This window comes from Mixophyes fleayi, chromosome 2 (genome assembly GCF_038048845.1).
Source record: "Mixophyes fleayi isolate aMixFle1 chromosome 2, aMixFle1.hap1, whole genome shotgun sequence".
Taxonomy (NCBI): domain Eukaryota; kingdom Metazoa; phylum Chordata; class Amphibia; order Anura; family Limnodynastidae; genus Mixophyes; species Mixophyes fleayi.
In genome coordinates this window covers 12414420-12438335 of record NC_134403.1, presented here as the reverse complement: position 1 = coordinate 12438335, position 23916 = coordinate 12414420, and the positions used below count along the sequence as shown (strand labels likewise).

The following is a 23916-nucleotide window of genomic DNA, read 5'->3' as shown; positions in this document are numbered from 1 at the left end:
TTCCATTACTCTAACATTTTCTATTCTAGACTTTGAAAAATATATTTTAATGCATTAATTATTATCACAAATTTATGTTCAGGAACAGAAATATTTCCACTGGAGTGTAATAACCATTGTTTTTTATTCAAATAAACAAGAATGCAATTTTCATAGAAAATATTAAAAACAAGAATAATCTTGTCAACATGTCATACAAGGAAAACAAGAAACATATTTTACAAGTTACTAATCTAATTTCTCTGCATAATAAATGCAATATCATTGCATAGTACTGCTTTTTTTCAAACCTCCCAAAAAAAATTACTGTCTGTGAAACGTTCAAATTCTTCAGAGCGGGGGGCTGTGGGTGATGCTGCAAAACTCTCCTACTGTCACTAACTAAACTGTCTCTGTGTCTGTTCCATGTTTATGGACAGTGGACAGTCTATTAGACAGTGGAATTCTTACCCGCAGTGTAAGAACAGAGTCAATATTTCACTGTATTCCAGACAGAACCCTGCAAATATGTGTGATTTTAAGGTCTCACAAAAGTATCAGCACAAACAAACTTCTGCTTTCTATGGCCTTTGTTAAAATCAACAAGATATGGTGAAAGTCCCTATTCTATCTCCTAGCCTTGCTGGCTGCCAAAAAGATGTAAATGCAAGAGATCTGTAGCTGATTCAGTCACTGAAATAGCTACAAAGACCCCTAATAGTATCATATGTTAGAGTTTAGTGTAACTTCCTTCTTTCACACACATTTTGATGTCACACACAGAGTTGATATGAAATCATTCCGTTCATATCTCACACGCTCATCATGCTTATGTTAAAATAACCATAGAATGAGACAATGAGACAACACAGGACTTAAGTAACCCTTAAAATGTATGTAACTCAAAAACAATATAATCAAAAGTATCAGATAAATCAATACCACTTCAAGTAATATAATCAATGTATCACCTAATGCAATTAAAAAACAGTGTAATGAATGATATTTTAGACATGTAATGGCATACAATCAAATGTAACCCATATTAGAAATAGAGAGAAGAAAAGAGAAGGAAGAAAAAGAGATTTGCATCATCTGACTTTTACCCCATAACAGGAGTCCATTTTTGGAGCTTGCTCTGAAGGACCAGGAAAGGCTATAGTACTATTCCACCAAACAGAAAATGAAAGGTAACAATCAATTAAATCTGTGGCCACAAAGTTTTCTGCAAGGGAAATTCCAAATAGGCTTCAGTATCCGGGTCTTTTCTAGAGCATATGTCCATCCGGGCGGAAACACCAACTGATATAAAAAATAATATCTCTAAATGCGTCAGGTAAAGACCAAAGCCTTCTCTAGTGCTTGTATACACAGATGTCTAGTTCATACAGGAATAGACATACAACTAGGAGCTTTTCTTCAGTTTATATAGCCCGTTGACTGGCACTTATCCAAGCTTTACTAGTTATAATCAATTTCTACAGTGAACAAAGCATACATTAGTGCCCGTGAACACATAAATCCTACAATAACAAATTGTTTGACTTTTATTGCCTATTCAGAAATAAATATCCCCGGACACAGAACAGCTGTTAACTATTCTAATATTCATATCTATAGATTACATAAATATTAACTTGAACTTCCAATATTGCTAACTAATTCAAACTATTATGGATTATACATAGAGCATCTTTGAAGAAGATAGTGGTTCATTGTGCAGGCCCTTCATGATCAGAGTTCTCCCTTCAAGCATGAATTATATCACAATACATACAGACATATAACAATATAACAGGAAGAAGCATATGTCTGACAATATTTAACTCACAGAAAGGACATCATTGGTCATAAGTTCATTATGTCTGCAGAGCTTTTGAAGAAGAGTATGATATAAAATATTGTTCTAACTATTACTTTAGCCTCAGATATCTATCTTTTATTTTCATTCAGCTTCCGTTGTCCACACTTTTCTCACACTACATAATAATTTATATTTGTTATTCATTGTTACAGATCACAAAGATTATTTATCAGCATGAAAACATCCAGTATCCTGGAAGAAAATATCAAAGCATGTCAGTGACTGAACATAGACTGAACTTCATTAACATCATCCTCATCATGAGCAATTTAAATTGCACCACTAATTCTGCTGCCCTTTACACATGTCTCAATCACATGTCCCTTCACAATCGGAACTTACAGTCTAAATTCCCTATCCAAGAGAGACAGAGAGGGAGAGGGGAGAGAGACTCGGGTCACTTTGAGACTTGCCATTTACCCTACAATTCAGTTTTTATACATGTTGAAAATAACTTTTTGGGCAACAATTATAATATAATGTAGTGTATGAACTAAGTCTGTTTTTCATAATGTTATGAGCACTGTGATTGAACTAAACTATATTGCAGAATAAATTGTAAAGTGATGTATTTTTAATAAGAATATTTTTTTACACATTACAGTGAGTGGATATTATATTTATTCATAGTGTATTTTATAAGTAAGGTGATTAATATAGAGTAGTATAGGGAGGTGATTGTGTATAGAAGTATAGGGAGTGTGCAGTGTAGATAACTCTCCCTGAATGTCAGTGTCACTCACCGGACTGTTGGTTCCTCTGGCTCAGGACCTGGGTCTCTCTCTGTCTTGCCGGCGCCTGTCTTGCGCCGCGGCCGCCCGCCATCTTGACCAGGGGTCTGCACATGTGCAGACCTACAGACTGTTAAAACCTTGTTCCTCTCCTCATTGGATGATTAATTACTTCTCACTATTTAAGACACCTGCGGTCCTTCTATCTTTGCCTGTTCTTGGTCCTCATTCTGCTGAGGTACCAAGGAGTTTTCTGTTCCTGTTTATGGTACCTGTTTGCTGTGGACGCTACCTGCACCTGGACAAGTCTCTACTTCACACCAGTGGTAATACCTGCCAGCCGCAGACCGCTCCATGCTACATTGTATCTTATCTGCACCTGGACAAGTTTATACTCCACGCTAGTGGTAATACCTGCCAGCCACAGACCGCTCCACGCTACCTTGTATTTTACCTGCACCAGGACAAGTCTCTACTCCACGCCAGTGGTAATACCTGCCAGGCGCAGCCTACTCCAAGCTACATTGTATGTTATCTATTATCGGGACTAAGTTCTACTGTGCCTCTGTAGTGATATCTGCGAGTCGCTGACTCTTCTACTACACTGTATTATTGACTTTTCTTCAGTTGTCAAGCATCTGCCTGTTTTAAGTTACCTGCGTGCTAGGCACTTCAGAACTCTCTCCTCCCATTATTACTGGCCATCATACTAGCCGGGTTATTATTGTTTCAACTACTCAGAGACTATATATATATATATATATATATATATATATATAATTATCTTCTGGCATTCTCTCTTCTATTCAGTTTAAGCAGATCCGTGTACTCATTGTATATAGCTGTATCCGCATATTCACCATACTCCCCAGAGGGCCGCGACCTGCACAGTTGAAGCCGCTAAAACTCATACTTCCTTGTGGGAGTTCCTAGAGAAGACCAGCCACTGTGTTAGATTCCGCGCCTCTGGTGGGTAGAGCTACATCTGGTGAATTCTGGGTCAAAACTCCTAGTGCCCGTGACAGTCAGGGAGACTCCCTGAAATAGGAGTGATCTCCCTCACTCCCTGAAGAGTCTGGCATTCTCCCTGATGCTGAGCCAGTACAAGACGTGGTTGGCTTCTCCATCTATGGCATGATGACACAGTTCAGAAATTGTGTCCTATGTATTGATGCCTACGGAGGTGGACTTTTTCATGGAGACCAAGATTTAATCAAAGAATGACAGGTATGACAACATGACTTCAGTAATGGAGACAGAAATGTAAAAGACACTTCAGTCTTTAGAGATTCATTAGCTGCTTTTCTTTAATGCATAGTTGCCTACTCTCCCGGAATGTCCAGGAGACTCCTGCATTTCTGGGAGACCTCCCGGACTCCTGGGAGAACAGGGTAATCTCACAGATCTCGCCCCCACAATAGATAAGTGGCGTGGCTTAATGACGCAAATATTGCATCACACACCCTCCTCCCCTGGGATCTTCCTGAAGCCAACGAGAAAAGGTTGGCAAGTATAAGATAACTCAAAGGAGGTCATTGTGTATAGAAGTATAGAGAGGTGGTGGCAGTGTAGATAACTAATAGGAGGTCATTGTGTACACAAAATATCTCCCTACTCGACACCTCCGTTCTGCACAAGATCTGCGTCTCTCTTCCACTCTCATGACATCCTCCCATTCTTGGTTACAGGACTTTTTTCGGGCTGCACCCACTTTGTTGAATTCCCTCCCTCGCACAGTAAGACTTTCCTCTAGTCTCCAAACCTTCAAGCGTTCTCTGAAAACCCAACTCTTCAGACAAGCTTATGATATTCCTCAACCACCATCTTAATCTCCCCTATTACCACCCTCTACACAGCTAACACAAGACAACAACCCTCTGATCAACATTGGTACACACACAGCCCACTCAGTACTTTTACCTTTGCATTCTAGCTGGTCCAGTGTGCAATATGATGTAGCACGTCCCCTTGTGTTTCAAACTCCCATTGTCCCATAAATTGTAAGCTTGCGAGCAGGGTTCTCTTACCTCTCTGTCTGTATGTATTACCCAGTATTGTTTTATTAATGTTTGTTCCAAATTGTAAAGCGCTACGGAATTTGCTGAGCTATATAAATAAATGATGATGATGATAATGATGTGTATATAAGAAAAATGTTATCCGGCGCTCAGAAACAAACAATATATAAAAATCACTTTGTGTCATCATATACATAAAGGAGTATTTTGTGCACAATATAGCTATATTGGGGTTAAGCTCACCTGTCAGCGTCAAGGCATCTCTGGTAGGTGAGTTCCTAAGCTAGAGATACAAATTTATATTCAGGGTGTCCCTTGTAAAACCTTCCCCTGAATCTCCATCTTATAAAGCCTGCAGCACCTGGAGGGAGCAGTCAAATCCCAGAAAAACAAACTAGAAAATAGTGAGAGATAAATAGGCGCTTCTTTAAATGAATGAAATGTGTACAAGTGAACAAAATCATTTCAGATGGCAGCCAAGGACATATAAGAACAATGTGCAAGTGAAAATAAAAGATTGTCCGTCGCTCAGAAACAAACAATATACAAAAATCACTGTGTCAGCATATACATAAAGGAGAATTTCCATTAATTTAAATATGTGCGTAGTACATATTTTAAAGAATGGTAGACAAAATAAATTAAAAAATAACAATATTAATGTTGCATATTATGAAATATTCAACGGTATAAAGAAAAAATTATAAATTATAATTATCAGAATGAAAATAACCATTGACTATTATACATCATACACTACTGCAGTGTACATGAAATAATGGTAATTAACATCATAACCTGCCAGACCGAAGATTAAGGTCTAACATGAACACACTAATACATGGCCTATGTATAATCAAAATTACAGTCATGTTAACTGAGTATGGCATCGAAGGGTAGTAGCAAACATAGGGAGAGAATAAATTACAATACACACTAATGAAAGACACTGTCGGGAACATTATTCATGGTCGGGAATATACTTAACAATTAAGCCTCAAAAGTCATATAATCAAAATGAGCAGCTAAAGAAAGCTTTTGTCACACACCGGACTCCGGCTGTGTCCCCCCGTGAGCCGGGGTGTGTATCCGCTGCCTCCCGCGGTCTCCCCACCAAGACTCCTTTCTATTAAGTTAATCTAACTTACCTGTCTTCAAGCTGCTGCAGTCCGTCCAGAACTGTCTCTCTCCTTCCGTCTATGGCACTCAGTGGTATGGCACTAAGTGTCTCCCCTTTTCTGTCCTCTTGCTGCCCTCTATTGGCTGCCTAATTGGAACTGCACTATATCTAGACCTTCTGACCTAAACTTTGTGCTGGTTCTTTCAGTCAGTTCCTGACCCTGCACTGGAAACAGCTCCTGCATCTATTTCATGCTGCTGAGAAGTTCTACCCTGCGCTCCAGTATTCCTGCTTCTCCAGGTTCCTACGCAGCAAATCTCACCTGCCAATCACTCCTAATTGACTTTGTCACAGTATATATCTACAAACCGCTTTCCAAGTGGCAACACTGCAGAACATTTCCTGATAAACACCACTTCTAAGTGGCAACGCTACTTTAACCTGCAAACCGCTTTCCAAGTGGCAACGCTGCTAAACATTTCCTGATAAATACCACTTCCAAGTGGCAACTCTACTTTCTACCTAATCAACGCTCCGTCTCTTCTGGTTCATTGGGAACTTCCCTAGGGGCCCGCGACCTGCAAGTGAAAGCCGCGAAGCCCATATTTTCTTGCGGGAATTACTGGTGAACACCTTTCACTTGTTAAATTCCGCGCCCCTAGCAGAAGTAACGCCAATCCTTGCTGAACCACCAGGATTCAGTCGTCTCTCCTTGGTACCGTGACAGCTTTTCTAAGTTAAATAGCTTCTAATGTGGAATGAAGCGAATATAGACTGAACATATTGGGTTTATGGAATTACATAACAATTCAAGTGATTTTTTTAAACTATAGCCACTTTTTGCTTCACCAGTTATTATGGTGAGTACATTTGCCTTTGACGAGTCGGCATATTAATCGTGATCTCTGTTTTAGGTATTGTTATTGTTACATTCATAATTATATTGGTCCAAATTTTTACTTTGTCTGGAATATATCCAAGTAGGGTTTTTGTGTGTCGGGATTTGTTTAGTATCAGTAGCATTCATTGTCGGCATTTGTTGTGTCGTGGTTTTGGTTTTGTCGAGAATATATCCAAGTAGGAATTTTGTGTGTCTGGATTTCTGCAGTGTCAGAAATATTCATTGTCGGCATTTGTTGTGTCGTGCTTTTCTTTTTGTAGGAATTGTATGAATGTCGGCGTATTATGTGTAGTGATATTTTGCATCTGTATTTTCATCGTGTCTGAGAACTTGCTGTCAGAATATTGTCCATATTGACATTCTTGCTTTAGGTTTTCTTACGCTGGTATTTCGGTGTCAGAATTTCATACCTAACCCCTGTGATGAATGTCATATTACAAAATGTTTTAGTTCCAACAGCTCTGAAAGCTCTCGTCATTATTTGAAAAAATATGAGAAATTAACAGAATTTGCAGTCACATATTATTTCTACTTCCGACTTTATTTTTAAAATTGTGCTGTCTATGATTGCTATGACATTGGGCATCAAGTTCCCTTGCAAATGGGACACCAGCCTTTCTTGATTATGAAGAAAAGAGTGACTGAGACTGTTGTCTGCTTCCCTTTACTATTCTTACCTGTCTTACCTTCACTTGCTCTGCATTCAACCTTCCCTATTATTATTATTATGATTATTATTATTATCATTTATTTGTTAGGCGCCACAAGGTTTCCGCAGGGCCGCACATAGTACAAACAGTAGACTATACAGGGTATAACAGTACAGAACAATAAACAAAAGTACCAATACTTCAGAAACTCCAGGCAGGCAGATGCAATAGACACGGAGCAGAAGAACGGGTAAGGAGACAGGAGGGAAGAGGGCCCTGCTCAAGCGAGCTTACATCCTAAGGGAGGGTTAAACAGACCAGGCAAAAGAGGAGCCAGTTGAGGGAATGGGAGAGAGGGGAGAATGAGTGGAGGAGATGGGGGTTAAGTGGATGGTTGGTAGGCTTTGAGAAAGAGGTGAGTTTTGAGTGCACGTTTGAAGGAGCACAGAGTAGGAGAGAGGCGGATGGAGCGAGGGAGGTCATTCCAGTGAAGGGGGGCTGCACGGGAAAAGTCCTGGATTCTGGAATGGGAAGAGGTGATCAGAGTGGAGGAGAGGCGGCGGTCATTTGCTGAGCGCAGGGAGCGGGTGGGAGTGTGAATGGAGAGGAGGTTAGAGATATAAGGGGCAGTAGAGAGGGAGAGAGCCTTGTAAGTGATGGTGAGGAGTTTGAAAAGAATTCTGTAGGGGAATTCTGTCTCCTGAAATTTATTCAATAAATAACACTCTAGTATCAAACAACAGTGCCTATTAAACTTAAGGGGAGAAAAGGGGGTATCTATGTGCCCCTATTGTCTGACCAAGTCAGGCCATCAAACATTTATCCCAGCATACAGTTCAATAGGTATAGCACTCTGGTGTTGTCAGTACATACAGAATGAGAACTAGGGCAAATCCAACAAAATGTTGTGCCTTGTGTCACGTTAAGGCCCACCTAGCCAAGCATGACATGGGGGCATGAAATGGTGAATCAAAATAAAGTTACCTGCTCTGTCTAAAAATCTCTAACCTCACAAAACATTACATCTCACACACAATTAAACAAGGGATGCTCAGGCTCAGTTTTTTGAAAACCGAGCCCCCCAACCTTCACCAATCCAAGTACAGAGCACAGTTGGCTCAGTACTTTCCCACTTCCTAGAACCTGAAATTGAAGCAAAACACCCTCAGCGTGTTGTTGGATCTCGCAAGTTTTGAATTCCATAATTTACCTCCCTCCATGGAAATCCAGTGCCATTTCTCAGAGAGACACCGGAGGGGGAGCAGCATTCTTGGCATTCTCCAGTGCCATTGCTCAGCGTCATTGCTCACAAAGAAACAGGAGGAGTGGCAGTGATCTTATCAGTCTCTAGTGCCATTTCTCAGCGTCATTGCTGACACAGAAACAGGTGGGGTGGCAGTGTTCTTATCAGTCTCCAGTGACATTGCTCTGTGCCATTGCTAATACAGAAGCAGGAGGGGTGGCAGTGTTCTTATCAGTCTCCAGTGTCATTGCTCAGCATCATTGCTCACACAGAAACAGGAGGAGTGGCAGTGTTCTTATTAGTCTCCAGTCTCCATTGCTATTGTACAGTGCCATTGTTCACACAGAAACAGAGGGGATAACAATGTTCTTTTCACTCTCCAGTCTCCAGTCACATTGCTCATTGCCATTGCCCACACAGAAACAGGGATAGCAAACAGTGTTCTTGTCTCTCTCCAGTCTCCAGTGCCATTGATCACACAGAAACAGGAGGGGTAGCATAATATTGCGTTTTTTGAAGTGGTCAAATTTGACTGGAAATTACGGAAATTAATGTTATTGAGGTTGATAATAATGTAGGAACAAAAAAGAGCCAAATTATGTGATTTTAGCATTTTTAGGATTTTTTTAAAAAAAAAACAGATCCATAACCAAAACCAAAACTGAACCACGGGGGTCAGTGAATATATAATATATATAACGTATATTAACCTCAAAATAATTTTATATATGTTATAACTCTCTTCTGAACATAGCAGAAATATTACATTAATTCCACAAACAACTGCTTGATTTTCCATACATATGCATATAAACATAATTACATTATATTGATTCCATGTAGAGATACATTATCCCTATAGGTTCATTACATGACCTTTATATGAAATTTACAGATGTTTCTAGGCTACTTCCAGTGATTACAAATTTTAACAGGTTCTCTCAACCTAGGCTTATGGAAAGTACTGCATTGATCCTGAATGGTTCTCATAAAGATTACAGATTGAACTATGTTCCTGCTAGCCAATGGAATGTTAGCCTTGTCACTAAAAACTGACACAGACTGCCCTGTCTCAATCCTAAAGTACTTCCTGAAAATGAACTGTGGTTTAATTCATCTACAGCAGACCGATAGTAGTCAGTTTTACGGTACTGACTACCCCGACAGAGAAGACAACGACATGAGGAGTCCAATTCAATAGTACACCCACCTGCCCAAAAAACTACTTACCAGAATGCAGATTACTTCATATCACGACTCACTCTGTTACCGACTGGAGAAAATACGTCATCACCACCCACGACTTGGCGTAAAGCGACAATGGACAGACCCTCCTGTCATTTATGTCATGTAAGTACAGGTAGATCAGGGGCTCAGAGGCACAGAAGAGAAGACAGGAGTGAAATAGGGAGGAGGATGGGAAGGGAGAGGGGGGAGTGAGCAGGAGGAAGAATATGGGAAGGTTTGACATGGGAAGCAGGGGGATACAGGGAGAGGACAGAAGTGAAAGAGGAGCAAATCATGATAAAGCTAGAGAAAATGTGGAATAGACAGTTGAAAGTAATATAGAAATCAAGGGTGGTAAGAGCTTACAAGTGGAGTGCCGAAATGGAGAGAGCAGGAAAGGTGAGTAAAGCGAAAGAGTGCAATGGTAGAAGGAGAGAAAAGAGGAAGAAAGGATGTAAAGTATGAGCCAGGGATAAGGAAGCAGTAAGGACAGTAGAGATACCAGATGGCTGTGATAAGATAAACAGTTAGATTAGACAGTGACGTTAGGTATGATTGAAAGGCAATAGTTTAACATAAATGCTAAACATAACATTGGGTGAGGATGGATGTGGAACGTCTCTCTTCATTTCAAGGATTGGCCACCTTATCCATGAATTATGACCTCTCTATATTGTGGGGACATATTGTAGGTCAATAGATTTATTTCAAAGACAAGAAAGAACTATTTTCCATCCTGCCTTTAACAAACCTCTTGTCATTCTGTTGCTGGGAATCAAGAAACAGTCAAGCCCCCTCCTAAATGGTGTATCAAATTGGGAGCATGTTACGGCCCCTGGTGGTCTTTCTAGCATTCTGAGGCACTTGGTCACCCGCTGCCACTCTCCTCCTCCCTAAATACACCGCTGTATTGTCACATCCACACATGGCAGGTGTGTGCTGCACCCATTCATCCTGCTTTGCTGTGCCAGTGAAATGGACATATATACCAATGTTTGGGCAGTCAGGACTGTGGGATAATGGGACAGTCCATTACAATCTGGATTGTCCTTCCAGAATAGCGACAGTTTAAAGGCATACTATAAATTTATTTTATGCATGGAGTTCTCTTTACCAATTGTATTAATAATATGAAGAATTTGAATTATACCATCACAACTGCAAAATAAATATTCAAGAACTAACTTCATCATCAACACTTCATCAACATTTATTTATATAGCGCCAACAGATTGTGTAGAGCTTAACTTGAAAGACTAAACAAAAATGTATTTTGCTATGGTATATTTATTTCATAAAATTGCAAATTGTGAAGTCTTTCATCAGGAAAATTGTGACATTTGGGAAAGCTGCTAAAGATGATATAGAGTGAGGTAAAAGGCTGAAATCATCGTCACCGGGGAACCACATGCTGCTGCATTGATACAGATCCCAAGTGAGTCAATGAAACAGCTAAAATATAGAAGTCATCAGAGAATTATAAGCAGATAAATAGCACACAGAGGTGAGGGATGTATGTACAGGATCGGCAGTGACTGCACACAACGCCATGTGACAGCTGCATTGTACACTGTGAGTATGACGATTATTTAAATAACTTATTTTGGCCTGTAACATATTACATTGCCTCTGATTTGACGAAGTTTCATAAGGTAAATATAAGTGCAGAATATTACTTAACTGAGGTCAAGTGATCCACCTGCTCCAGCGAGATCCCCAGATGTCTGTCATCGTCAGGTTTGGCGAGCACATTCCTGCCTGTATGAAGAAATACTGTCCCAGCAGGAGTGAGGGAAGTCCATCCGATCCTGCCATGGTCTGAGGATGACCTCCTGTTGTGCATAGACAACACACTGCAGGCAGGAGAGAGGACAGCATATTTTGACTGTGGCTGGGGGACCGACTGGCTCAGGAGAATTGCCAAACCAGTGGTAAGTCATATTATATTTAAATTACAGAATCTAAAAAAATATTTTAGGTGAAGTTACCTTTTATGTAAGCTTGAACTATATTACCTCAACTTTCCTTGAATATGTGAGAAAATATCTTTCCAACTCTGAAAACAGTCTAATAAGTTGCTCACTACAAATTGTTCTTTTAGGAAATTCCATCTTACATTTCAAATCACTGACTTTAAAATTATACAATAAATTTATTTAAAGAAGTAAAAAAACAACAAATAAACACTATAAGCTGTGGTCACATATAATAGTGATGAGACCGTCCTCTATGGAAGTCACCTACAAACACAGATCACCGTACTCTCCAACATGACCAAAGTATTTTAAACAAATCATGTTTTAATAAATATTATCTTTTATAGAGTAAATGATAAAAACTGCATCAATAACTCAATTAATGATACTATGATGTTCTTAATTTATGTAGAATAAGAGCAGGTAGTCCATACGTACCAAATAAAAACAGATACACAGATTTCCACCCAGCACAAACAACAAGTGGTTATTTATTAGCAGATACCATATAATAATTTAAAATGTGCCTGGCTCCTAAATTTTGTGGCTCACTCCAACAATCTAAAATATTGGTTGGAGCCCACTTTATGACGTATGACATATGAGATTTCAAAGGAAGACAACTAATTAACTTCAATTTCTAATAGGAGTACAATTACTCCTTCCAGAGATCTCTTGTTGTGCTCTGTCCTCAGTGCATCTAATTTTCACCACAGCTTTTCAGTCTTGCCTTAAGTTTTACCACTTTTGCCTGTGACATACACAGGTGTCGAAGTAATAATTAACAAAATATATATATATCAAATATAAACTTATATGTTACTAATGCAGAACTAATCTAAGTTTATGTGCCTGTGCTTTTAAAAGGAAAAGTACTGACCTTTACTCTACATATTACACAATAGAGAAAAAAACCAAAAAGAAACATGTTTTTAGTAAGATTCTATTACTTTACAATGACCGGACAAAGCCAAGAACAAGTTTGCTCAAAATAAGGTCAAAAAGACCCTTCCAAAAGACCCCTCCAAGAACATGTCACTTTGATGATGAAATGGCAGCTTTGACCTGGGTGAAGAGGTTTGGTTTGGAAAGTACAAGTAATGTTTTTGGCAATGATAGAGGCTTAGAGTGTCAGAAGTGATGTAAGCTGGGATCATGTGTTTTAAGTAGTGATGAGTAAGATTTTCTATAAAAAAATGACTTAATCAAACTTAGATTGTCAATTGACTTTTGAGACCCTGGGCATATGTCTGCTTCATCTAGTACGGCTGTATCTATGCATAATATATTTAAATAAAGAATATAAATATTATATTTTGGAAACCTGCTCATCTCATTTATTATTTAAAGAGAAGAATAGAAAAATCTTATACACAGGATTTTGTGTCTTCAAGATTCATCATCGGATTGGTGGATTAGCCGTGTTACTGCTACACACGCACTACTACTGCTTCTTGTGAACACTGCATTACAGATGAGCTCTATCTGTGTTGCTGAGCACTGGTTGATGTTTTTGGTTATTTTGGAACTTCATAAAAATTTATTAAGTAATATTTCTAAGTAAAATATTATTTTTATTCCTTTGAGTTTAGCCACATCCCCTCTAACAATAGCCTTGTCTGCTCCAGTGGTATGGGTGGGGGGCGTAAGTAGTATATCAAAAAAATCTCTCCTGTTTTTAAAATGACTGTTTCCTTCTTACTAACATTGCTGTTGTACATAAAGTAACTCTTCTGCCACATTGCCTCCTGAGCTGTTACACTTTATTGCCCTAAAACTCCACTCCTACACTTTCCTCTCATCATTGTACACAGAATTGCTAAAATCAAAAGCTCTTCCTCTTGTTCTGTATCTACTTTTGGGCACCTGAGACAACCTCCCAGCTTAGGGTGCATCAGAAGATATCACAATTGTTTAGTCACAGCTATTTATATATTCAGACAAGACAAGCAGCAGCATAACATGTAACGAGTGGAGTACAGGCTTAGATGTTCATCAGATCATTTCAAAGATTTTCTAACCTCATAATATTTCTGGCAAATGTGGAGAAGTGCCCCGGCGACGAGGCGGCCGAGAGGGAAGCGCAAGAAGAAACTACTCACCATTCCAGCGGTGAGTATTCTTTCTTCCTGTAGGTCCCGGCGGCAGTGGGCAAGTGAGCCAATCACAGCTCAATTCCCGCTGCTGGCCAATCAGCGGCCGGATCGGTGAGCCAATCCTGGCTATCCTCCAGCCATTCAAACTACTGGCGCTGCCGCGAGTCAATCAGAGCTCGCAGCGACGGCTGATGATGTCAGCACGCCAACAGCTTTATCAGCCGCCGGGCGCCGACACGAGGTCAGTCCGGCGGCGGAGAGGAAGAATGAGGACATTGCCTCCAGATGTCCAGCAGCGTCAAAATTGGCAGGGAGCCCTTGTAAGGGCTGTGAGCTACCCTGCCGCCCGAAGACTTCAAGCAAGACGCCGGAGGAGAGAACGTCAGTGGGGAGCCCTTGTAAGGGCTAAGAGCGCCACCGCCAAGCAGCCTTCAACAGCGCCGAACAGGAGAAGAGGCGCCGGCGACTGGAGAGCCTGGAAGACCCGAACACGGCAGGTCAAGCTGAGTTTCCTGCACGGAGCAGGTGAGTACGCTAGGTCCTGACGTAGAGTAGGGAACACTCGGTTCCTAAGTAGGTACTAAGTAGAGTTCTGGAGCGGTTTTTAGAATTCCCTCCATCCGTCCAGAAGGGCACCTAAGTCCTGAGCCCCAGGACAAGCGGGCTTAACGGCCGGGGCTCAGGCCGCGGGCGTAGGCCTGTGGGGCACAGTGTCTCAGGACGTGAGAGTGGTCGTCTGAGGTAAAGTACGGTGTGGTGAGTTTCATATCGGTCCCTCGGGATTGGGTAAGTAACAGAGGTGTTGGAAAGGGCTGTCGTTGTGCTGTCTCTCTTGTCTTACAGGTGCTGATCGGAAGACAAGGTACGGGGAAGGAGCCACCATCGAAGAGTCGCCTACGTGAGTATAGCCGTGGCGAGGACTGTTCCCTTGGTGCACTCACCTTGTGGAGCTGTCCCTCCCGTATTCTCCCTTTTCCCCTTACAGCAAAACGAGTGCCCTGCACATCAAGTCAGGGGCCTTTTCCCCCTGCAGGGTTTGGGCGCTCGGACATCCCCACCCCTCCCCCCGTGGGCACCTCACACATATATTTGTAGCAATATCCATTCCTACACAAAGTGCAAAAAGAATCAACAATTACATATATATGTCTCATTTAAATCAAAAAGTGTACTTCATTCCTTTAAAGACCTTCCCTCTCTTGCATCGAAATATACCTCGGTATAAATGTACCTCCTTATCTCCTTTTAATGATTAAAGGGCAAGTACAGAGAGGACTGGCAAAACATCTTGTGTTGCATTCTGTCCATAATGGATCACATTAATAGAGAAACTCAACACAAAGCTACATTATATTATTTAGAATGTGTGGGACAGCTGTGTTAAATAAAGTATTATACCTACCTCCCCCACTGCTGCCTCCTGGGGCATCCTGGCTCCTCTTCACCACTGTCCCCATGTCAATGGGAAGATGTTGTGTTTACCATCATCATCATCAACATTTATTTAGATAGTGCCAGCAAATTCTGTGGAACTTTACAGTTGGGAACAAACACAGTAATAAAACAATGCTGGAAATACAGATAGAGAAATGAGAGGTCGTTGCTCATAAGTTTACAATCTATGGAATAAAGGAAGTTTGATACGTGAGGGTAAGTGCTACATATTGCATATTGGTCCAGATAGAATGCATAGGTAAAAAATACTGAATGGGAAGTATGATCCAGTCACACAGTAATGTTGGTCACAGGGTTGTTGTTTTGTGTGAACTGTGTACAGGGTGGTAATAGGGTAACCTAGGGAGGGTAAGATGGTGGTTGAGGAATATTATAAGCTTGCCTGCAGAATTGGGTTTTTGGAGAATGTTTTAAGGTTTTGTAGACCAGAGGAAATTCCAGAAAGGGAGGGAGGGAATCCCACAAAATGGGTGCAGCCCATAAAAAGTCCTGTAACCGGGAATGGGAGCATGTGATGAGACTGGACGAGAGACTATGAACAGTAACCAAACAAAAATTGAACTCACCAATTACAGGGCACAGGACGCAAAATATTTTTTGTTTTTTTTATACAGCTGCCCGCCTGCGCTATATAACAATATATACTTTTTAGGAGTAGATACTCTTTTATTTTTATATATCTTTAATGCATTTTCTTCTCTCTGCATGCCACTTTGGTTACAAATATATCTTATTGATTTTTATATTTTTTGTTTTTTTGTTTTTAGGCAGCACGGTGGCACGGTTGCTAGCATTGCTGCCTCACAGAACCTGGGTCATGATTTTAATTATGACCTGGGCCCTATTTGTTTGGAGGTTGTATGTTCCCCCTGTAGTTGTTTGGTTTCCTCCCTCACTCCAAATACATTCTTGTAGGTAATTGGCCACTGGCTAAACTAAGCCTAGTGTGTGGTGGTGAGCATAGATTGTAAGCTCCATTGGGGCAGGGACTGATGTTAATGATTAGCTATTCTTTAAAACTGCTTTGCATTATATAGGCACTATATAAACTAACTGTTAATAAATTATTTTAAGCTCTTTGGGGCAGTTTCTTTCCATTACATTATGAAACTTGAATTTGCATGTATTTTACAATTTTACCTTCAATCTTAATGGAATTAATAGAAACAATTCAAATCATTGCAGCTCAGAATCTGCTGACTAATTTCCTGGTCCTGTTATTAGAATCACAGGCAGCTCACTCATAGGGGATTGTTTCATAAGTGGAGCCGTTGTTTAAGGTTGGTTTAATTAGGATTATAACTGTAAATAAAATACTAGATTCAGTGAAAATGGAACTTGTGGATCCAAGTATTTTAATAAAATAATGTTCAGTGCAAAGTATATGCTGGTACTAATATACATTGATGCACTTCAACACTTTTGCCGAAGTCTCAAATGCTGCGTTTCTTCATGTTGTCTTATAAAAATTTTACAATATTTTTCTGCAGCACTAAGGGTTAACTGTTTTGTGCTAAATTTCAAGATTGTAGTAACAAAGTCAAACTTTCAATAGTGATGGCTTCATGACAAAGCACATTGCAATGAAAATGAAAGGGAGGAGAAGGAAAGAGCCAAGACTGTTATCATTTCATACTCATTCTCAGACATGTTAGCTGAAATTTATAGATAGTTTAAGTACAACTTGATACGCTTATTTGTCCAACAGAAGGCAGCAAGTTCAACTTCTGTCGCTTTCAACTTCGCAACATTGCCCGCATCCGACCTTTTCTCTCTCAGGATGCAACCAAAACCATCATTCACACTCCTATTATCTCACGCCTCGACTACTGAAACCTCCTTCTCACCGGCCTCCCCCTTTCCCACCTCGCCCCCCTCCGCTCTATTCTGAACGCGGCTACCAGACTCATCTTCCTCTCTCGCCGCTCTTCCTCTGCTTCCCCTCTCTGCCTTGCCCTACACTGGCTCCCCATCCCCTATAGAATCATCTTCAAACTCCTGACCACCACATACAAGGCACTCTCCCAGTCTACTGCCCCCTACATCTCCAACCTCCTCTCCATTCACACTCCTGTCCGCTCCCTGCGCTCGGCCAATGACCGTCGTCTCTCCTCCACTCTAATCACCTCTTCCCATTCCAAAATCCAAGACTTCTCCCGAGCAGCCCCCCTTCACTGGAATGACCTCCCTCGCTCTGTCCGTCTCTCTCCCACTCTAAGCTCCTTCAAACGGGCACTAAAAACCCACCTGTTCCTCAAAGCCTACCATCCTTCCTCCTAACCCACTCTCCCCTCCCTCCTCCCGTCCCCTCTTCTCTCCTTTACATCATCTGGCCCCCTTTGTACCTGAGTCTTGTTCACCCTCCCTTAGGATGTAAGCTCATTCGAACAGGGCCCTCTTCCCTCCTGTGTCCTTACCTACTCTTCTGCTCTGTCTTTTCTGCATTAGCCTGCTTGGAGCTTCCGAAGTTTTGGTATTTTTGTTTACTGCTCAGTAATATTTTACCCTGTACTGTCTATTGTTTGTGCATTGTACGGCGCTGCGGAACTCTTGTGGCGCCTAACAAATAAAGGATAATAATAATAATCTGCCCTTTAAATAAGTGAATTTTTTCCTTTTTCTATCAACAGAGAAGAAAAGGCGATTTGGACTCAAACTAATGGTTAACTCTACTCAACTTGACAGCAACATGACTGTATACATCAATAAGACCTCACAAAGGGTGACTTTATTCATACTGATGCTCCCCTTGTTCAGCATCTTCTTGTACTTCATGGCTGTTATACTGAAAGCCTTCTTCACAGTTCCTCATGTCCGAGAGAACCCTCGCTATATGCTGTTTATCCACATGCTTGTTAATGATCTAACATTTCTAGCTATATCATTTTTTCTCTTTACCGCTTCTGTGTACTATTTGTACATGCCTTTATCAGTCTGCTATTCAATTGCCAGCTTCTCCTCATGTGCATTTAGGATTACTCCTTACAATTTGGCAGTCATGTCTCTGGAACGCTATGCAGCCATTTGCCACCCATTTAAACATGCAGAATTGTGCACAGCACAGAGATCTAATGCTGCCATTGCAATCATGTGGACAGTGGGGGTCATTCCACAGCTTGCAGATTTTATTGCATTTTGTTTTTTTGTAGAGAAACGTGTCTTTTCAGTCAATATCATCTGTTATTGGGGACTTTTAATAGCGAATGAAATACAAGTAGTCATAAGAACACTAACCATCATAATTAGCTTTACCATCGTTGGACTGATAATTGCCTACACATACCTGAAAGTTATGCTGGTTGCTCGGAGGATTGATTCTGGGACATCTGCTTCTAAGGCTGGAAAAACTGTCTTGCTCCACGCGTTTCAGCTCATGTTATGTATGTTGTCTCTCACTGCTACAACTGCTGACAAATATTTAACACCATATTTTCTCTATATGCCAATACTTAATTTCTTCCTGTTTATGTGTCTTCCAAGAGTTATCAGTCCATTAATTTATGGGATTAGAGATGAAGTACTTGGTAAACATATGAGAAATGTGTGCTCATCAGCGAGATTTCTGAAATGAAACTGAGTGAATTGAGAATATATGTTATATAGCTGTGAAATATATATTATTTATTTATTTGGCGCCACAGATTCCGTAGCGCCTTATATAGAGGCAAGTAACAAAATAGAATAGGTAATTCAGATAAATAGCACAGATGAGTGTAAGTAATGCTGTGGGACTCACATGAATTGCAGCAAAATACATGAAAGGACATACAAGGGAGTCAGACAGCGGATAGACATGGGACAATAGCTAGGGAGGACCCTGCCTGTGAGAGCAGGGGTGGCAACAATCTAGAGGGAGGAGTGGTAACAGACAATATGACCAACTGGATGAAAAAGGGGATTTCAGGCATAGAAAGGAGGTGATGTATAGAATGGTTTGGAGCTGGTAGGATAAGCAAGCTTGAAAAGGTGAGTTTTGAGTGAGCGTTTGAAGGACTGAAGGTTGGTGAGTCGAGGCAGGGAGTTCCAAAGAATGGGACAGCACAGCAGAAGTCTTGGAGGTGACCGTGGGAGGAGTTAATTAGTGGTAAATTTAGGTGAAGGTCAGAGGCAGAGTGGAGTGCCCGGTAGGTATGTACCTCAAGACAAGTTCAGAAATGTAAGGGAAAGAAGTGTTGATTAGGGCTTTGTAAGTGAGGGTAAGGAGCTTGAACTGAATTCTGAAATGGATAGGGAGCCAATGAAGGGATTTATGAGTAGCGGACAAGGTGTAGCAGGAGAGGAAGTTGAGCCTAGCCGCAGAAATCTGTATTGATTGAAGGTCAGAAATGTGAGTGTCAGGAAGGCCAGTGAGAAGAAGTTTGCAATAGTTGAGATGAGAAATGATGAGTGAATGGACCAGGATTTTGGTTGCTTCCCGAGAGAGGAAGGCGCAGATTTTCGTGATGTTACGTAGGAGGAAAAGGCAGGATTTGGTGGAGGACTGGATATGGGGGGGAAAGCTGAGGGCTGAGTCAGGGATGAGTCCAGATGTTGAGATTCAGGAAGCACTGTGACATACAGGTAGTTGCAGCAGAGAGACAGTTAGATATTTGAGTTAGAAAGGCGGGAGAGAGATCAGGGGAGGAAAGATATATTTGTGTGTCATCAGCATAGAGGTGGTATTGGAGGCCAAATGATTGAACGAGTTCATCGAGAGAGGTGGTATAGATAGAGAAGAGCAGAGGGCCAAGGACAGAGCCTTCTGGGACTTCAATAGAAGTGGGAAGAGGGAGGAGAGTCAAAAGCAGAGGCGCTTAAAGGATGGCCAGAGAGGCAAGAGGCAAACCAAGAGAGAGCTGTTTCACAAAGACCTAGAAAGTGAAGGGTGGTGCGGAGAAGAGAATGATTGACTGAGTCAAACGCAGCATAGAGTTCAAGGAGTATGAGACGGGAGAAGTGCCCTTTGATCTTAGCTAAGAGTAAGTCTTTTGTTACTGTTTGTTTATTAAGGGCAGTTTCAGTTGAGTGAAGGGGACAGAAGCCAGACTGGAGAGGGTCAAGAAAAGAGTGGGAAGAGAGAAAGTCGCTCAGATGATTGAAGACAATTCATTCAAGAATTTTAGAAGCAAAGGAAGCAGAAATATGGGGCGATTGTATGATGGTAAAACGTTGGTAAAACAAGATGGAACTGTTATGCGTACTCCTTGCAATAGTCCTGAGGTCATCAGAAAGACCTGGGCCATCCAGCCCCAAAGGGGAAAATTAGATGTATATTAAGCAGTTTCTCAATTTAATCAACCAAACAAGTAGCGAGGTATTTTACAAGTGCTGTGACTCCAAAATTCAGAATACAGGACCAGGAGAAATATCCCTCTATCCAAGCTGTATTTTACTATTATATTGACCTCACAGCACATAAAGTCAGACAGTTGGAATATATTTTTTATATTATTGTATTGCAATGTCATATTTTTTGTTAGGGCCAGTAATGACCATGGATGGGGATAATTATTTTTTTTTATTCTAAAGCACCCACATCACAAGAGGTAGGTCGCCCACCACAAGACCTTTTAATTATACTGCTTCCCAATGCTCTGGGTAATCTATAAATACCAAACCCCCTACCCAGTTTCCATCAGGGGGTCCAGGATTAAGTCCTGGATACTTTGTTTTCTCATTTATTTATATATTTACTCTAAAAACTTTGAGCACAGTTTTTAATCCTGCAATTCTTTTAGTGGAAAAGACAGAATAATTACCATATACAGTCAGATACGATCCCATAACATTTAGAAGAGCTGAAGGTAGACTTAGCCACTGGTCCACCTCTACTGTTACTGAAGCTCTCTGCAGTCAGACATGACCCATAATAGTTGTTCTTTTCAAGGCTAATTACGAGTATGCAATTGCAACTGGTTATACAACCAAAGGGAAAAAAATTGTTTTTGTTTGTTTTGTGGAGAAAAATTATTTAAACAATTTTCAAGGTTGTAGAAGGATAATTTATGAGGGAGTTGTGTGGACTGCAGAACATTTGTCTCCCTGCAAAGTATTTCAATTTACCAAGTCTTTAGAGGTGTTGTACACCAGACTATCTTCACCTTTAAGACACAGTTTATATAGGTATTAGCATGTTTACCTTTTATTTCAATATGATAAAATATTTAATTGGAGCTAAAAGTGACGTTTTTGTGTTTGTCAATAACATGGAATTATGCAAAGGCCTAAATACATGGTAGGATTTCTGCGCAAAAGCAGTTTGTGACATTGAGTATCTCTGCTTCTCTGTGGTGTATGATCAATATTGGCAAAAGATAAGTTTTGCTTTGGGGTAGGAAGAAAACTATAATAAAGAAATCATCAAATGTTATTATACTTGGCAAATCCTTGATTAAGAGGTATAATTAATAGTGGGCAAAAATTATCCCAAAATGTGCAATGCAGGTCATTTACAGACCCACACTTGTTTATATATGCAAGAATGCATATTTTTTCACCTAATGCATTTCAAGGTATATGCCCAATTTGCACACAAGTCATACAGGTCCTGATTCATTAAGGCAAGTAAAGCAAAAAAAAAAAATAAGTTTTTTCCTCTTGAAAACCATGTTACAATGCAAGGAGTGCAAATTAGTTTATTATGTTGCACATAAGTTAAATACTTGCCAATTTTTCATGTAGCACACAATTACTTGTTAGCTTGTTTGTACTCTGAAATTGATCTAGGACACATCCTATGTCAACTATAAATGTGCCTTCACATTTTAAATTTACCTCTCCCATGCAACATGGTTTTGCCAAGTTTCAAAGTTACCGTATATACTCGAGTATAAGCCGAGTTTTTCAGCACATTTTTTGTGCTGGAAAAGCCCCCCCTCGGCTTATACTCGAGTGAAGCTCCAGGACCACAATGAAAAGAACCAACCAATAGCATCTGATTAGACGCCCACTTCCGGATATCGTCACATGCGTTCCACTGTGGAACGCACGCCATGCTGAGTGAGACCATACGGATTACAGCCTCTGTGCAACGTCTGGGACTAGTGGAACTTCACCGCTTTTTTTTTGTTTGATCGATGTTCACGCAGACCGTTACGTGGAAATGATTATTTCAACCAGGTCTGACTGATGAACCCGCGGCATATGGATAACGGGACATTCACCTTCCAGGTTTCATATCTGGGGACTGACGGTAATATTCTGTTTACACTTATCATACTTGTATTTGAAGAATCAATTTGCATTCAGCCCCGGAGCTAAGATCATCATCAGCATTTAAGGAACATATCAGCTAAATGTTTTTGGTGTGGCCACACCGGTAATATCTTTTACTCCGGATTATGTTTATTGGAGTGTTCGCAGGACTATTGCAGTTATTCACAACAACCCGTGTTTATGACTAGTTTCAATTTTTTGAGGCTTCAGATTTGTAACGTTTTTTATCCATGTGACTTATATCTAGTGGTATTCTGCAGTTTTTTATTGTTTTACTGGCCAGTGATAGCTCTGTTATTGTCATAATATATTTTATCAATACATTGTTTTTATTTATACAACGGATCATTCTATGTTGATGGGGTGCACTCATTGTCAGCGCTGATATTTGTGCTTGTTCATTTTATGATCCATCTATGCACCGATACAATATATTAATTAGCCTATTTGTTTTATTTTTAATTAATGTAATTGTATTGGTATCTATTTTTATTTTTGAAATTTACCAGTATCTGCTGCATTTCCCACCCTAGGCTTATACTCGAGTCAATAAGTTTTCCCAGTTTTTTGTGGTAAAATTAGGTGCCTCGGCTTATATTCGGGTCGACTTATACTCGAGTATATACCGTACTCATTTTTTTGGTTTATTTTCCTTAATGAATCAGGCCCGCAATGTTTATTTTAGAAGACTTTTCCAAATATACCTTTGGTTTCTTTATAACCCTATATGACTGAATTTGGCAAATTATTTTCATTCATATACCAAATACAAACTGAAGCTGGAGCTCTTATCAAAACATTGAATCCATAGTATTTCCACATTTTCCTATGTCAGGTACAAACTTCCCGGATGTCCCTTGGGGACCCGGACGTTACAGCTTCTGGTGTGTGCAGAAAGGGCTTCAGCCCCCACTGTGACCCAACTTAGTTATATTAAAGGCTGGGAAAAGTGACTGCATGGACCAATAGCTTATTATCAGTTCATGTGGTCACACCTCACCTAGGCTGCTCATGCTGCCTGTGGATGGGGGCAGGTCCATGTGAATTACACACTGCACCGCTGAGTATAGTGGGTATATTGTCTAGTTATCAAATAAATTAGCAGATAATATCTACTAAGGGTCATAATAAGAAACTCTTCTGATTCAAACAAGGCTACCATTTGCAGTTAAGTTGTTTAAGAGCTAAATCCTAGCACATTAGAAGCTCTTTTTTCTTCATTGAAATTCTATTTATCTCCTAAAATAATCCTAAATTTAGCTGTATTTAGCTTTACTTGTTTTATTACATTGATCAATGTGTAACTTGAATTGAGTTATCTGCAGAAGTGCAACTGGATGGTCCACCATAACTCCCAAAAGTTGGTCTAGCAAAGTCCACATGAGCTGCTTTAAAACCATTAGCTGGAAACTATAAACAAATCATCACATTTGCTGATCCAGGACATCACTAGAGCTACGAC

The 23916-nt window shown here is 40.4% G+C and overlaps 1 protein-coding gene across 1 annotated transcript; it reads left to right on the top strand.

Moving 5' to 3' along the window:
- The first annotated feature begins 10114 nt into the window (after positions 1–10114).
- LOC142139764 (odorant receptor 131-2-like) lies at positions 10115–18831 on the top strand. Its single transcript, XM_075197634.1, has 3 exons — positions 10115–10132; positions 14649–14703; positions 17891–18831. Exons 1-3 carry the CDS (start codon positions 10115–10117, stop codon positions 18829–18831), a joined length of 1014 nt encoding a protein of 337 aa, XP_075053735.1.
- Positions 18832–23916: the final 5085 nt, after the last annotated feature.